The following is a 16,613-nucleotide window of genomic DNA, read 5'->3' on the forward strand; positions in this document are numbered from 1 at the left end:
GTTAAAAGTCAACTGCTGGACCAAATTCACAATGCAACCTCTGGATAGTGTGTAACATATGAGTGCTCATATTTGACCTTTGTCAGAAAATAGGTCCAGCAGGAGATGAAAAACCTGGAGGCAGTGTTACGGTCCTTTATTTTTTGCAAATTTTGATTAAAACATAAAATATAGATCATTAAGTTTAGATTTCTCTATACATAATTGCTTTAGAATCTGGGCAAATTATAATTGAGCTTGGCCTTTTCCTTAGCAATACAATATTTTGGGTGGCCTTCTCAAATTCTGGAAATTAAAAATTACACCCTGGGAAATGGAGAAAGGGAAGTGAGATTGAAGTACCAATGGGGAGTCACAAAGTCTCCCGGATAAGGAAACGAGCTTTGGTTACTTCCTTTTTCTCCAGCCACCTAGTCTCCCAACCCTGTGGAAATTTTGTGTGGAATGATGTGAGGTCAGATCTTCTCATTGGCAGGGACTAGAGATCATACTTTGGCTGTTCTTGCTGACTTCTGTTGCAGATGGGACATTAGGAAAAATAAGTTTGATCCTAGTTTTATGTGAATACTGTCACTGGGAGAATAGACTACAATTTCTCAGATTTCAGAGCTACCAAGTCAAGGTAAGACAGACACCTGCCCTTTCACTCCAGAAATGGTTTAAATATTAGAAAGGAGATGTCTGTAACATTTCATGCAAACGTAACTTCCCTGAATAAATGCTTGTATTGTTGAAAGCTTTATAACACAGGCCCTATAAAGAAGCAAATGCCATTTTTTTTCACACTTTGTTACTGCCTGTGACCCACCTTCATCTCTGCTATGGTGTTAAAGACATTTTAGAGCTGTGACCTTTATCACTGTTTCTAACTACTAATTGGAAAGTGTAATTGTGAATAGAGACTGTAAGAAGGGTGTAGGATGGCTTCTGAACAACTCTTGCTTCACAAGGGGGAAGGAGAATCAAATTCAGCATCAGCCCAAGACTGAGTCCTGGGAAGCTGAGGCCAGACATGCCTCACCCTTCAAGCTTCTTCATTAATTCTGACACCACCTGTGTACTCTGATGGATTCAGAACACACAGACAGTATGATTATGGGATTTATTAGGGAAGTTAACAGCTTAGAATTTAGGAATTTAGAATTTAGAATATAGATATTCTCAGGATCTAGTTCTTAGGTCTGGACAGCCTCTTGTCAGCTGTGGGCACATGCATGCCTCTCTCTGGTCCTCGGCCTCTCAGCCAAAAGGCTCCTTGACCTCTGTGCTGCTGGGCAGTATTACAAAGCTCTTTTAGAACTGCTGATTTATGTTCAAAGAGCTTGCCATTCCACCATAATCATCAGCCTGAAGGCTCTCAGTCATCTCTAGCTTTGTGGGTTGGCACACCTAGCTCCCCCAATGAAGTGCCTGGAGGCAACCCACTCAGCAGACGCTCCTCCTGCCAGATGACAATCCGCTTTCTGGCGCTGTGGGCCAGGACGTCTGCCTCTCTGTCTGTGCTCTTGCTGCTGCTGCCTCTGCTGCCACCGTTACTTCTCCACAGTTCTCTAGTATCACAACTCTGTCTCTGGAGTGGGGTCCACTGGACATGTTCCATTCCTGCCTTTCTTCTAGATAGTAGTGAGATCCCTCCCATTTCTGTTTCTGAGATGGCTCTTTTTATACCCAGTGGGATGATAAAATTGACTAATCCCCACATTAGAGCTCTTAAATTTTTATAATCACAGTTAACCCTGTTAACAACCACTCACAACTGAACCATATAATCCTATCAGTATCTTCTTTCCCCCCACCACCTTCTCTTATCCAGACCAATCAGGACAAGAGGAAATATACCCAGTCTGCGTGGTCCCACCCTGTTCTCGGGTGAGATTTACAAAGACTGTGGCTAGAAGAGCCATGTCAAGTAAATCACTGCACCACAAAGAACTTGATCTGTTTTGTGAGTCACAGCAACATAATTTGTAAAGGGAGAATACCAGCTCTTACAGTATTCCCTCTCTTTTGGTGCATATCTGTGACACTTGGTAATATTTAGCGTATTTGACTTCCTGTACAGGGTCGCTATGGGTCGGAACCGACTCGATGGCACTTAACAACAACAACAACAACCTTGGGAAGTAGAAGTGCCTCCAGGATCTAGTAGGTATTGGGTATTCAGCTGTAGACTCTGTGGCTTAAAGTTTGATAGAATTTTCTTATCTGTTCTAGCACTGTTGTATGATCTGAAGGTTCCCCGATGGGACTTTCAGACTGGGAGGCAGCTACGTACATCTCCTCTCTATGACCGGTTGGATGCACAAGGAGCCCGATGGATGGAAAAACATGGGTTTGAAAGACCTAAGTACTTTATTCCATCTGATAAAGGTAAGAAATCACATTCCCATTTCTCACTGGGAGTTTTGTTGGGTTTTGTTTTTTTTTGTTTTGAGAGTTAGTAAAACTTTTTTTAAAATGTATCTAACTAGATCACTAGATCATTTCTAGAAGAATAAGTAATAAAAACCTGTAGTCCCAACTATGAATCCCCTCTTTTTTCTACCTCTCATTTTTCTGCTCCCTAGACCTCTTGACATTGGAACAGAGCAAGACCTTCTATAAACCTGATTGGTTTGAAATTGTGGAATCTGAAGTCAGGTGCTGTAAGGAGGCTGTGTGTGTCATTGATATGTCCTCTTTTACGAAGTTTGAAATAACAGTAAGTCTTCAAGAGCCAAAATAACATTAAGGAGCTTTGCCTATTTATTGAATGCCTCCTTGTTTCCTATCTGTCAGTTTAAAAGTGATTCAGTAAGAAATCTGGAACATTTTATTGTTTCACTTGTTGTTGTTAAAGTACCATGGAGTTGTTTCCAACTCACAGCGACCCTGTATAGGGTTTCTGAGGAGTGGCTGGTGAGCTTGGACTGCCGACCTTGTAGTCCAGCACATTAACCCACACCACCACACCAGGACTCCCATTTCACCTGTAGTGTAACATTTTTTTCTGAATTTCTAATTGTTTCTTGCTGGGTTTTGATTTTCTTAGGTCTCTTTCTCATTAGAAATAGTATCTAACTCTCCCTCGATCTTGCAGTAGAGTAAATCTGCAAACAAAAGTTATATGGTTCTGGCTAAGTGAATCTTCTCAGTAAATTGCGTTGCTTTTCAGGCCACATGACCCAAATACTGTTGTGTTCACGCTCTCTGCTTCATTCCCTAACCCTACAGTCTACTGGGGATCAGGCATTAGAAATGCTACAGTACCTCTTCTCCAATGATCTGGACGTGCCTGTGGGCCACATCGTGCATACTGGCATGCTCAACGAGAGTGGAGGGTATGAGAATGACTGCAGCATAGCCCGGCTGAACAAGCGCAGGTGAGCTCAGACCACCCTCCTCTTCTTGCTCCTGCTTTGTAACAGAGCAGAAACTGTGACTCATTTTTTTATGGAAACCATATTTAGGCTGAGGATGAAAACAAGGAAACAAAAGCATTGCATTAATTCACAGCCAGTGTACTGGTGGTGGTGGTGTGCCGTGGAATTGGTTCTGACTCATAGTGACCTTGCATAGAGTTTCTGAGGCTGTAAATCTTTACAGCAACAGAAATCCTCATCTTTCTCCCACAAAACAACTGGTAGTTACGAACTGCTGACCTTGAGGTTAGCAGGCCAATTCATAACCACTACGCTACCAGAGTTCCTTAGTTCACTAGTAGAAAAATACAAAAAAAAATCAGAAAAGAAAAAACCTACCAGATTGTGTAAAACTCAGTGTAGAAGAGTTGGTTGTCCTACCAGGAAATATGTGACATGCTAGTAAGTCTACAACTTTGGGGAATTAACAGGAAGCCAGAATGGTCTGTTGTGTCATTATGTGGTAAAGCCTAGTATGGTTCTCCTGGCCCTCCTTGAAACCTAAGAAATCATTTGTCTCTTTCTACTCGTTGCTTCAAGACTAGATGACAGTTCTTTCTGTAGGTCACCTTTAAACCAAATAATAGGTTGGTGGCTTACAAATTAAGTCATGTCACCTGTGAGTATTGTGTTCCCTTAAAGAATTTGCTACATGAGACTAAACAGTGTTTACTCAGAAAGTAAAGTTGATAGGCAAGGAGGGGAGGGAAGCTAGATCAGTGGAAACAAAACAAACAGAATGGAAATAATGAGAAGGCTTAATTATAACCAAGGTACAGAAAAGTTGTATGTAAATTAGTAAAGGGGAACCTAATTTACAACTAAAACATAATTTAAAAATAAAAAACAACTATGTGAAAATCTATACATCTGTGGTCGCCTGAAGGGTGCAGAGTCCATTCAATGGGGAAAGAAGAGTCTCTTTAATAAATAGGATTGGAAAATTAGATTTCCACATGCAAAAAAATGGATAGGATCCGTACCTCATACTGTACATACACAGCACCAAATACAAAATGGATTAAAGGCTAAATGTGAAAATGAAACTGTAAAATTCTTAGAAGAAAATGCAGGCCAGTGATTTGGGGCTTGAGATTTGCTTCTCTTTAGAGAAGCAAAACCAATGAAATTTACATAGTATATGCATAACGAGAAGCTTATATCAAGGAAATGACTCACAATTGTACAGGTGGAAGAGTCCCAAGTCACCATCAGATGAACCAAGATCATCAAATAGATCTGGCAGACAGATAATAAAGTAGGCCACTGGTTCAGATTTAAAGAGGCAGAGATTGTAGGACGAGCCAGATGCAAAATCCAGACCCACCAGAAAGTGTCCATTATGTTGGAAGCAGGCCACACCCCAAGGAAACATAATTTCAATTGATTGACTGCTGATAACCAACCCTCACAGCATTAGCCACATATTTTTAGATCTCACCATGGGGAAACCACATCTCAGCTGCCAAACCACTGGGAATCCTGGCCCAGTCAAGTTGACAGAAAACCTTAACTATCACGGGGCCTAACTTTTAATCTGAATTACTTAATAACAAAAGTACAAACAGCAAAAGACAGAAGAAATGGGACCTTATAAAAATCAAAAACTTTCATTTATTGTAAAACACTTTACCAAAAAAAAAACGTGACAAGCTACCAACTTGTTTGTTGGTAGGGTTCCTAAAGCTATAAATCTTTACAGGCGCAGACAGCTTCATCTGTCTCTTTGCAGCCCAACGCATAGCCCTGTATACTACCAATACAACAACACTAACAAAAAGATTAGCTGCTGAGTTTGTTTATGTTGTTACGTGTTGGTTCTGATTCACAGTAACCCTGTATACGGTTTCTGAGAAGTAACTGGTGGGTTTGAACTGCTAGTCTTGCTGTTAGCAGTCTAGTGTCATACCAGGATCATGTTTATGTATGAGTGGGCTACAAAAAGCTCAGGGAAAATCACAATTAAAACTTAAAAAAAAAGTTCGTGGAAAAATGCCATTATCTTCTAATTCTGTTTTTCAATGAACTCTTTGAAGCCCCCTCATATAACTGAACACCTCATGAGGTTTGATTTCTTGATTTGGAGGTCTAGGGTCTTAGTTTCTTGGGACATCCCTGTTGATTGGCCTAACAGTCTGTTTGTGCCTCTATTCTCCACCCTGATTTTCTTTGGTCTGTAATCTAGAGCAACAGGAAAAAGAAGAGTCAGCAATTAGAGCAGGAGATGGAATGTGGCTATATTCGCTTCCATACACAGTTGTCATCTTTGCTATGAGACTAGAAGGCCTGGATGACACCAACTCCCATTAGTGAACATTTTGATAAAAGAGTCTATAGAAGAATCTTGATCCAAAAGAGAAAAAATGTAGAATAAAAATTCAAATTACCATAAAATTCAGATTATCTAGAGACAGCCAAGCTGGAAGATCCCCTAAAACTTTTGCCCTAAAATAACCTTTAAAGTGTAAACCAAAAAGTATTATCTGAAATCTTAAAGCCAAACAACAGTCTGTATAGTAAGCAAATAGTGTCCTGGTATGGCGCTGTGGGCTAATGCGGTAGACTGCAAAGTCGGTTTGAACCACAAGGTCAGTGGTTCAAGCTTACCAGTAGCTCCTTGGAAACCCTATACGGGGTCGCTGTGGGTTGGAACCAACTCGATGGCACTTAACAACAACAATGTCTAGCTTAAGCATTGTGCTCTTTTAAGATCTAGCATTGCATGGAGTCAAACTGACAGCAGCAACTAGAAAGATTAGATAAGAAACTTAAGAGGGTGGTGAGTTTTTGTTAATGGGGAAGGGAACAACTGAGAAAAGGAGGGTAAGAATGGCTGCACAATGAAATGACCGTAATCAGTGGCACTGAATTGTACGTATAGGAAGGAATTGCTGAGTTGCTGTATATTCTGCTGTGTATATTCTCAGTGGAAACAACAAAGATAAATTATTATTTTTTTAAACCTAGATGAAAATGTGATTGCTTCTTGAATCTTTTTTACTACCTGGTTTTGATTATTGTTTGATCTTGCTTTCAGTTTCTTCATGATTTCTCCAACTGATCAGCAGGTGCACTGTTGGTCCTGGCTTCAGAAGCACATGCCGAAAGATAGCAACCTGCTTCTTGAGGATGTCAGCTGGAAATACACTGGTAAGGCGGCCGCTGGGCCAGCTGAACAAGGAAAGCCACAAGTTGCAGATTATTTATCTTCTTTATATTTGAAATTTATAGAGGAATTTCAACATTAATATGACAGTCTTTCTGGTCATAGAAACCCAACCTCTAAAACTTCCTCCCTTTTTAATAAATGAAGTATGAAGTGAGTGTTTCTGTTTTACTCCCTTTTATATCTTCTGTAGCTAACATTGGAGTGGCACTGTAGGATAAGCACTAGACAGCTAACCACAAGGTCAGCTGTTTAAACCCACTAGCTGTTCCTTGGAAATCCTATACAGGGTTGCTATGAGTTGGAACAGACTCCAAAGGCACTTAGTGACCACAACCAGATAGCTAGCATTTATTGTTGTTGTTAAATGCTGTCAAGTCCGTTCCAATTCAGAGTAACCCTGGAGGATTTCTGAAGGGCACAAATACTTTCTGCTTTCCCACTCTGAGTTCACCCCTCCCTCCCTCCCACCCTCTTAACTGGCTAGTGCTCTTAATCACCCAGCATTTATGCTCCCAGTCCCTCATTCTCAGTTTCTTGTTGAACCAAACCAAACTTCTTGCTACCAGATTGCCAAGCGTCAGGCTCTTCCTGGACAAAAGTTGCTTTCTGTGACAAACCTATATTAGGTAGTTGGTGTGGAATTTACACTAGCTGGTATCCCAACATCAGCACCCAGAGTGGGTTGGGCATCTCTCCTTGAAGGACTCTCCTTCAGGCACTAGTATGGGGCCAGGGCTGTTTCCATCTAGTAGCCACACCATTTGGAACCTGTGGCTTTTAATGTCACTGTGAAGGGGAAGAGAACAAGAATCGTGCAGGGTGGTGATGGCCAGCCCTGGAAACTTGCTCATATCCCATTAGCCAGGACTTGGTCTCATAATCCCATGCTAACTGCAAGGGAGCTGTGGAAATGCTGTCTTCCTATGTACCCAGGAAGCATGCTATCTAGCCCCACTACTCCAGCACCAGCAGTCAGTGAAGACCTGTCAGTGAAGAGGTGAGTTGGGATGCTCTGTGGTTAGATCCTGCATACAAGGATGTTTGCATGGCCCCAGGTGAGCAAGTAGAGAATGAACTTTCTTCCCTGCGCTAGCTGTTCACCTGGGAAGGGAATCAAAACCAAAAACAGCATATTCTTTTCTGTTTAGCCCTCAATCTGATTGGCCCCCGAGCTGTTGATGTTCTGTCTGAGTTGTCCTATGCTCCTATGACTCCTGACCACTTCCCAAGCCTCTTTTGCAAGGTGGGTGCTCCTAAGTTCTGTTTTGTAAATGGGAGGGAGACTTTTCTTCTACACTCACTCCTCACTTAGTTGACATGGTTAGGTTCCAAAGACCAGGTCATTGTATGAAAATTGACATTATGCAAAAATGCAGGACGACCACATTAGGTCACAAATGGAGGCTGGCTACATCATGACATAACTGCCACATGACATCAGTGCATCAGTGCCTGAGAGAGTGACACGTAACTGTAACCATCACACTCAGTACGACTCTCACCTCATACGTCAGGCTTTGTTGCTGCCAGAGGTGTGTCATTAGTGCACAAAGTGGTCAGGTAGTAGAATTTTTACTGTTGTCCTAAATGTACAATGTTGGCTAGCGACATGGCTGGTAAGTGAGGAGCAGGTGTGTAACTGGCAATTACATGTTATTAATCTAATGGTACTACGTCCATAGAGAGTGTTTAGACCTGTAAGCTAACAAGTAATGATTGAATATATTCATTTCCTTTTCTTTTCTCCTTCAAGGTCTTACTTAACAATAAGCATTGTTGTTGTTGAGGTTGTTGTAGTTGCTAAGTGTCGTCAAGTTGGTTTTGACTTACCGTGACACTGTATAGGGTTTCTAAGGAGAAGCTGGTCTGTTTGAACCACTCACCTATGGTTCAAACCAACCTTGTGGTTGAGTGCTTATTCTACAGCACCACACCAGGACTCGTCATAAACATTAGGGTATTTTTAAGGTAGATTTACCTTATCTGAATATTGTTTGTTGTTATTAAGTCCCGTCGAGTCCGTGCTGACCCAGAGCCCCTGTAGGGTTTCTGAGGAGCTGGCTGGTATGCTTAAACCACCAACCTTGCAGTCCAGCACGTTAGCCTGCAGCACCACACCAGGACTCCATCTGACTGTCAGCGCCATGTACTTATTGGTTTCTATAGCAGTGGATTACAGTATTTTGAGTTACAGGATTATGACAATAACATCAAAAAACACCAGTCATTGTCTAGAACCCTTTTTTGCCACATAAGAGCTTCCTCTTTTTAATACACAAAGTAACTTCTTTGTACATATCATCTTCAGGTAAAAAGTGAGCGAATCTCTAAACAACTTTCGTAATTTTATTTCTTATATAGGACAGCTATAGCTGAGTGAAACAAATTATAGCTTAGTAAAAAAAATACAAACTGAATACTCTCGGAAGCAGCTGATAAGAGAGGTCCAATCTCTAAGGAGATAGTTACTGTTGGAGATTCTTTAAAGTTCAAACCAAAGTTGGGATCCAGCTACAAATTGTTTTTACAATTTTCCTTTTTTCCACGACAAAGGAAAAGCAACAGAAAACTCTCCATAGTTAGCTGTTGGCAAACCCCTTCACAGTGCTGTCTGTTTCCTGGAAGGAGTGATTCATAAGCTTGCCCCTACTGTCTGGGATATAACCACTTTCCTGCGTAAGAACAGTGAGGTAGCTGTGCTGCTGAAAATGTGTTTTGAAAATCAGAAGCTAGATCTCTGATCCCAGGGGAATGGATGTAGGTCTGTAGGCCTCAGGCATCGACTTTGTATGGTAGGTGCCTGGGATTTGTCTGCAGAGCTTCCCTGTCATCTTTGCTTCCCGTAGCCCTGACTAAAATGGTTCTTTGGCAGAACTTTGCAAAGAGAACTAGTTTATGCTTGTCAAAGACTTTGTCCCATCAACTTGCCTAAAACTCCTGAATTAATGAATTTCTTGAGAACCAAAATTGAAAATCAAACTGACCCATACTAACCCTATAGGACAGGGGAAACTGCCCCATAGGTGTCCAAGGCTGTAAGTCTTTATGGAAGCAGACTGACATGTCCTTTCCCATGGAGCCACTGATGTTCAAACTGCCAACCTTTAGGCTTGCAGTGGAGTGCTTTAACTACTAACCCACCAAGACTCCTTTGAATTTCATGCGAAAGTTTCCTGTTAAAGACTGCCCCAATCTCAGAGACTTCAGTTCCCAGAAGTGTCATTGTCAGAATAAAATTCTCCCATTTATGTGTGTCTTCTTTAGGGTGCAGATCTAGTAAAGGGGGTTGCCTTGAACATTCATTCCTTCATCAGATGCCATTTGAAAGCCCATTCCCCATGAAGAGGTTCTGAGGCTGAATTCTCCTTTGTTTCCTCAGGAGATGAGCGTGGGCTATGCCAATGGCATCCGGGTGATGAGCATGACCCACACAGGCGAGCCGGGATTCATGCTTTACATCCCCATCGAGGTGAGTATAGCTCTGTCCCACTGGGCATGCATGTGTGACTGAGGAGGGCTGCATTAGAGACCCAGGCCCATGTCAGACCTGCAGAGGGAGAGCTTCACCTATATGATTAAGTCATAATTTATTTAACCAGTCTGGTATTCATAGGCATTTACGATGGTCCCAGCCTTTGCAGTTATACATAATTGTGCAGTGTACCAGATGATCTCCTTCCTCGTAGCTGATACCAGCACACAGAGCGGTCAGACTGTAGGCCATCTGTCAGCTCGTGCTCCGCGCCTGTGCAAGATGAGACATCTGGGAAGACAGCCTTCTCCTTTGTCCGGGTTGACCATGTCAGCCTTCAGGCACTCCCAGACATATTCTGTGTCCCGTTCTGAAGCATCTGCTGGTACTAATCTTCTGTTTCTCCCTATAGTATGCTCTGCATGTATACAACGAAGTCATGAGTGTTGGGCAAAAATACGGAATCCGAAATGCTGGGTATTATGCCCTACGCAGTCTCCGAATTGAGAAGTTTTTTGCCTTCTGGGGTCAGGATTTAAATACATATACGACACCCCTGGAATGTGGAAGAGAGTTTCGGGTGAAACTAGACAAGGTACTGTGTCCCTCCGTCTCCTGAGTGGTGAAATTGGCATTAGAATGGGAAGAGCAGTGTGAGAATGCTGAGAGCTCAATGGCAGTGTCAGGTAAAAGGTGGGGATTAGGGTGCCTTAGCCTGGACGTGTGATCTGTGCGATAAGACTGACATGAGAACGTAAAAAGTGGATAACAGTTGTTTCCAGTGCTCTGCTGTCTGTCAGGCTGGGTGCTTTCTGGGGACCTTTAAGTTATAGTTGAAGAGAATGTGCATTGAGAAGTGAGTCTCTTTCCAGCCTCTAAGCTCCCTGCCATCATACTATCTGTCTGCTTTGCCAGAGACCCAGCCTCTCTCCCCTTTCAGAGAGCTTTAGGGTGTGTGAATGCGTAAGTGTATACTACCCTCCCATCCCAGCATTCCCTCTCTCTCCTAGGGGGTGGACTTCATCGGTCGGGATGCCCTGCTACAGCAGAAGCAGAATGGGGTGTATAAGCGCTTCACTATGTTTATCTTGGAAGACCACGACACAGACCTGGACCTGTGGCCTTGGTGGGGAGAGCCCATTTACCGAAATGGCCAGTATGTTGGCAAGACCACCAGCAGTGCCTATAGCTTCACCTTGGAGCGCCATGTGTGCCTGGGCTTTGTGCACAACTTTTCTGAGGACACCGGGGAGGCGCAGGTGGTGACAACGGAGTTCATCAATCGGGGAGAGTATGAGATTGATATTGCAGGGCACCGCTTCCAGGCCAAGGCCAAGCTCTATCCTTTCAGCTCCCTCTTCACCCATAAACGCCGAAAGGATGATGTGGAGCTAAGTGACTTCCATGGGAAGTAATGCCAGGACGGTCTCACCTCCTCCGCCATTATCTCATCCCCAGAGGAGGACACTGACAAGTGGCTCTTACTGCCCTCTGATCCCTTCCCTCTTTTCTCTCATATGCTTCCCATCTCGTTCCTCCTCAATGTAATTTAAAATTTCACCAACTTTAAATCTTATTGCTTGGAAGCCTCTCTCTTCCATCTCTTTCTTTTGCAGCCCTCCCTCTTGTAATACTCACTCTGGGCTTTTCTTCCTCTCAAGTCTCCAGGGTGGCAGGAAGTGTCTCTGACAGGTAGGACAGGAAAGTGGGTTAGGTAACAAGACTTATTTCAAATACTGTGTCTCCAGGCTTTTAAGTTTGGAGTGTTTACTTTAAACACATCAAACTCGGCTCTGTGGCATAGCTTGTGCCTTTCGCCAGGCAGATGGCATTCCTCCTGTTCCTTGTGTGTGGGCCTGATGCTCTGAAACCTCAGCAAGAGGACGATCATCTACCTCACTGATGAGAGGCTCGGCTGGGATGTTACCTGGTCTGCAGTCAAGACAAGCAGTCGACATGACCCCATCCTCGTCCTCCCTACAGATCCAGCTGTCAGACACAGGCGAGGACAGTCCTGCCTATCTTCATCTCTTGTGAATTTCTGTAACTAGTGATCATTTTTACTTTTGCAGAACAAACCAGTAAGCCAAGTGTTTGAAAGGGAAAAACCATGTTGCCTTTTGTGGTGTTTTCCCCAACGGAAGGGGCTGACCTCAGAAAGTACCCCACCACCAAGTTGGATTTTCTACTGTTAAAACAATGCTGCTTTTCTTTTACCTGTTCATAGTTCAAGTGTCTCCCACCTCAGCTTTCCCATCTCCGGGTACATTTGACTACCAGTTCAGACTCACCTGTCCACTCTGCAGCTGACCCACTAGCTCAGCCTCAGTGTCGCTCCCTTGAGAACACAGAGGAAAAGGTAGGGCTATCATCTGGTCCCGTAACAACCCTACTGGCCAGGCTGAGTCCAAACTTTGGTTTCTCTGACAGAGAGCCGACAGAGCCACACAGGTGACCTACATGGCTCTTCTAGGGCATACACAGCGCGGAGGGCAAGTTTCAGTAGCCTTAGAGGCACTTCCCTCTTCTCTTTGCAGACTCTTTCTTTTCTCATCTAGGCTCCCTCCATATTCTCTGTAATAGGAAATAGAGTAGTGTACTACAAGAGGGCCTGGCACACTTTTAAGCAGTATCTGTTTTCTGAAGGTAAAACTTAGATATCCCACATTGCTTTTCAGTCCAACACTTCATTTTATCTTGGGCATAGACGACTCTAATTTTCTTAAATACAGGCACACTGCTATTAGAGATTTTCATTGACAGGTAGCCTGCTATCTTGGACGCATTAGCACTAATGGAGCTGTAATATGTTAAAGTGTTAGCTTCCAATTTTCAGGCGTCTGCCTTCTCTGGCACCTCTTTGGGATGTTGGTTTACCCACTTAAAGCAGGCTGACACCTTGTCCCTTCTAGACCTTTCTTGCCATTTCCCTAGGTGTCCCATTTCGAATTGATGGCTGACTGCAGTGTCCATTCTGTTTGGGGACCTCACTATTTTGGAGCAAATGTGTACTTAACTAGGTGAGAAATGCTGCTTCTAGGTAAAGAGGAGAGAGGATTGGTGTCACCTAGCCAGAGCAGAGCAGTGACTTCGCAGCTGGGAAGGACTTGGGCAAGCAGCACTGGACACTTGGACAAATGCATGAGTTACCAGCAGGGAGCCCACTGTCCTCGGAAGATGGAAACGGAAGACAGAGGCACAGGTAGCCTGTGATATTCTTGGTACAGCATTTGCACCAGCCAAAGTCATCTTGGGAAATGAAAGTTTATCTGAAATTGAATCCATAAGAAATTCTTGATGTATACATAGGTATTATACTCTTTCAGCCTTAAATATGGCAATAAATATGCTGTTGAACTATAAACTATAAGTGTCATATCACTTAATAAGGCCCAAAGTGAAAAAATTAAATTGTTCTCCATCATCTAAAATTGGGGAATGCCATCATCATAGTCCAAGATTTAAAGAGAAGTGTCATTAGAAGTCTATTTAGTATGGAGTTTTAAGACAGGATTCCCTTTTTTTCCTTACTTGTTAATCTGTAGGTAATTGCTCTGTTACTAATTAGTTCTCATCTCTAAGAAGCAGAAGATCTATCTTTGTGAACCAGAGCTAAAAATTCTGGCCTCCTATTGCTTGATGTTGCACTCTGCCCTCTCCAAGGCAGCAGAACATGGCTTCTCTCGCTGGAAGGAGAGGACATGGTGGGACAAGCACACACGCTTGTGGTTTGAAAGTGTCTGGTCCATAAATAGGTGTCATACTCATTCCAGAGACCCTGGCAGGAGTTGATTTGGGGTACCACCTGTTTATTGAGTGCTCTGACACATACATATTTATCTGTTGGTCATTCAGATATAGGAAGTGTAGCTCTGGTATTTTTCTAGATGTGAGCTCTTTGAACAGACAGAACTGAAGCTGTCTGGTGTCATATGCATCCTGGGTGGTCATAAGAAGAGGACATTGACCTCGCTGACCAATTTGTGTCAGATGGTCAAACACTCTGGACTCTTGAGAGGTGGGAACCTTTTGAGTAAACGGGGTTTCTGATCTTGGGTGGGCTGGATCCAGGGGCCTAGCTGCATGTCTGGCAGGAAGAAAGAACACCTGAAGCATCCTCACTTGTTTAGTGCCATTTTCCATCTCTTGGGCAGTGGGTCACAGGTGTGTGACGGTTCATCCTGGCAAGCCAGTGAGACATTCTTCTCTCCCTGGGGATTGAAGAACTCAGCCTCTTGTGAATGGGTGGCATGGCTGGACTTGAACTGTAAGTGATCAGGCCCCTTTTTTCTGTTTGAAATTATTAGTCTACGTCTTCGGCTCTCCGAGGAGGAAGGGCATTGCAGTGTTCTTTTCTGTCTTGTCAACATATTCAATTAAAGAGCTTTTGGAACTTAGGAACAAAAAGTGTGAGGGCCTCAAGTAGATAGTTCCAGGGTTGCAGTCTACTGATGCTTTCCTCCCTGGAAATCTCTTCTCAGTACCTGTCACTCCCCTCTGCCTCCAGTTACTCAGGCTGCCTATAAATCCTGTTTCTGAACTTGGCCAGAGTCTTTTGATGTTCTTGCAAGCTTGCATCAGAGGAATATTCTTCCTAAAATTGCTGAATGGTGTGTGCTTGGCTGTTTGTTTTCACTAATTAAAAAAAAAAAAAAAAGAGCTCCCTTCTGTGAGACTGCAACTGAAGTCAGAAAGTTTGAAAAGTAAAAAGGGCCAAGCACTTTAACCACTTGTTTGCTGTCTTCTGACCTGGGCTGCACTCATATGCATAGTACTCTCCTTAGGTGCCCTCAAGTCGGTACCAACTTATAGCGACCCTGTGCATATCAGAACAAAACACTGCCCGATCCTGATCCTGGGCCAACCTTAACTACTGTTGCCACGTTTGAGTCCATCTATGCTGCCATTTGGCCAGTCCATCTCGTTGGGGGTCTTCCTCTTTTTCTCTGACCCACCACCTTACCAAACATGATATCCTTCTCCAGCAACTGGTCCCTCCTGACGATATGTAAATCTCTCACAGTGCATTACCTTGTCTTTTGCAAGCGCCTCCTCCTCCTCCACCATGATGTATATGGCAGCAGAAGTATGAGAATGATAATGGCTCTCTAAAAGTGTTCACTGCTTCTCTGGTGAGTGGATTTCTGGCTCTGTGTATCCTCTGCTTTATGGACACATTTGCGAGCACTTGAGTGAGTCTTCACCATCCATTAGTAACCTGTGTCTGATGAAAGGAATCTTCTATGACCTGTTGACCTCGGAACACTGTATTCTGATAGAACAGTTGCTCTGGCTTGCTTTTAGGGGTTAGCTGCAGGGCTCATTGTTTTATTTCTTTATTGCTTTTCGGCCAGTGTCATGAAAAAAATAATAAGCGGGGGAAGGGAGGCGCTACGCAATATCTACGACAGTGGTTAATACTGGAAATAGCCTTCTGCCATTTCCATGTTCTTTCTGTACCCTGTCACCCCTCATAAATGTTGATATAAGCAACATTTTATCAACACAATAATAGGGAAATTTTTTTCCTAATGTAGAAATGTCTATTCTGCAGATGCTATTTTCAGACTCATGATTCAGGAGTAGCATAGTTGAGTGGAAGAAATGTTAGGTAAAATAATAGTGTGTGTGAGTCATTCGCCACAGACTGTACTTGCAGCAAGGAGTGAACAAACTATGGGTCTGTTAGTGCCTCCTCCCCCTATAACCACCTTTGGCGTTCACTTCAGATGCTAAGTTGTAAGGCTCATTCCTTGTAACTATAGGGCTTGGTACCTGCAGTTCTCCATTGCCATCAATGCACTATCTCCAAGAGGATTGAATGTGATTGTGTGTCTTTGCCTTCCCTTCATTCATGAAACTACAAAGTTGCTCTTTGTAAAGTATGACTTGTGACTTCTCTGAGCAGAATGCATTTCTCAGAGACATAAACATCTCTTCGTGAATCCTTTTCATAGTATGTAGTTGCACCTATTTTTATCTTTTGCAGACCATCGTCTGCCTTCTTGTTTTCCTGTCTCTCAAGGACAAGGATTGCAAGAGGTGAAGAGGATATTTTTAACATCTTTTTCAAAAGGTCTATGCCAGGATTCCCCTTGTACACCGAGAACTGGAGCTTAGAGGCCTCTTTTCTCTAAGCCAGGTTCTAGTGCCTTACTCTCCAGAACGTCAGTTGGTGGCAAGAGGCAGCAAGAAAAACAAAGGCAGTAGCTTCATTTCACCCTGCATAGCCTCTTCTTCCCCAGAACAAAGGGGCATGGGGGTAAAAGCGCCCAAAACTGTGATTCCGTGATGGCTTTTCCAGCAGCACAGCTGACACTTGACTCTGTGACCAACTCTTGAATTGTGGGAAAATGCCGCCATAATAATTGTAAAGTACTAGAAATCATTCTTTGCATTTTTACAAAGTGCAGTTCAGCTCAGCCCTTTCCTGTTCATGTGTAGAGTTAAATGTGGTCCTGAAGGCTTCTGAGGCACTTTAGCAAATGGAATCTCTTCTCAAGAGCTATGACTTTAGGCACACAGGTGACCGAGCATTTCTGCCCTCCATGGACGGCATTATTAGCATTGT

The 16,613-nt window shown here is 43.3% G+C and overlaps 1 protein-coding gene across 1 annotated transcript in view; it reads left to right on the forward strand.

Annotated features, from left to right (window-relative positions):
- Window positions 1-11,696, forward strand: part of PDPR (pyruvate dehydrogenase phosphatase regulatory subunit) — a 43,893-nt gene extending 32,197 nt beyond the window's left edge. The window contains exons 10-17 of the mRNA XM_006860172.1: window positions 2,215-2,370; window positions 2,568-2,701; window positions 3,214-3,362; window positions 6,439-6,551; window positions 7,719-7,813; window positions 9,950-10,039; window positions 10,455-10,637; window positions 11,053-11,696. Coding sequence (XP_006860234.1) covers window positions 2,215-2,370; window positions 2,568-2,701; window positions 3,214-3,362; window positions 6,439-6,551; window positions 7,719-7,813; window positions 9,950-10,039; window positions 10,455-10,637; window positions 11,053-11,457 — 1,325 coding nt within the window. The 3' untranslated portion in view covers window positions 11,458-11,696. The remainder of the gene's footprint in view (window positions 1-2,214; window positions 2,371-2,567; window positions 2,702-3,213; window positions 3,363-6,438; window positions 6,552-7,718; window positions 7,814-9,949; window positions 10,040-10,454; window positions 10,638-11,052) is intronic.
- The last annotated feature ends 4,917 nt before the right edge of the window (window positions 11,697-16,613 follow it).

The sequence above is a fragment of the Chrysochloris asiatica genome, unplaced genomic scaffold (assembly GCF_000296735.1).
Source record: "Chrysochloris asiatica unplaced genomic scaffold, ChrAsi1.0 scaffold00037, whole genome shotgun sequence".
NCBI classification, from domain to species: Eukaryota; Metazoa; Chordata; class Mammalia; order Afrosoricida; family Chrysochloridae; genus Chrysochloris; species Chrysochloris asiatica.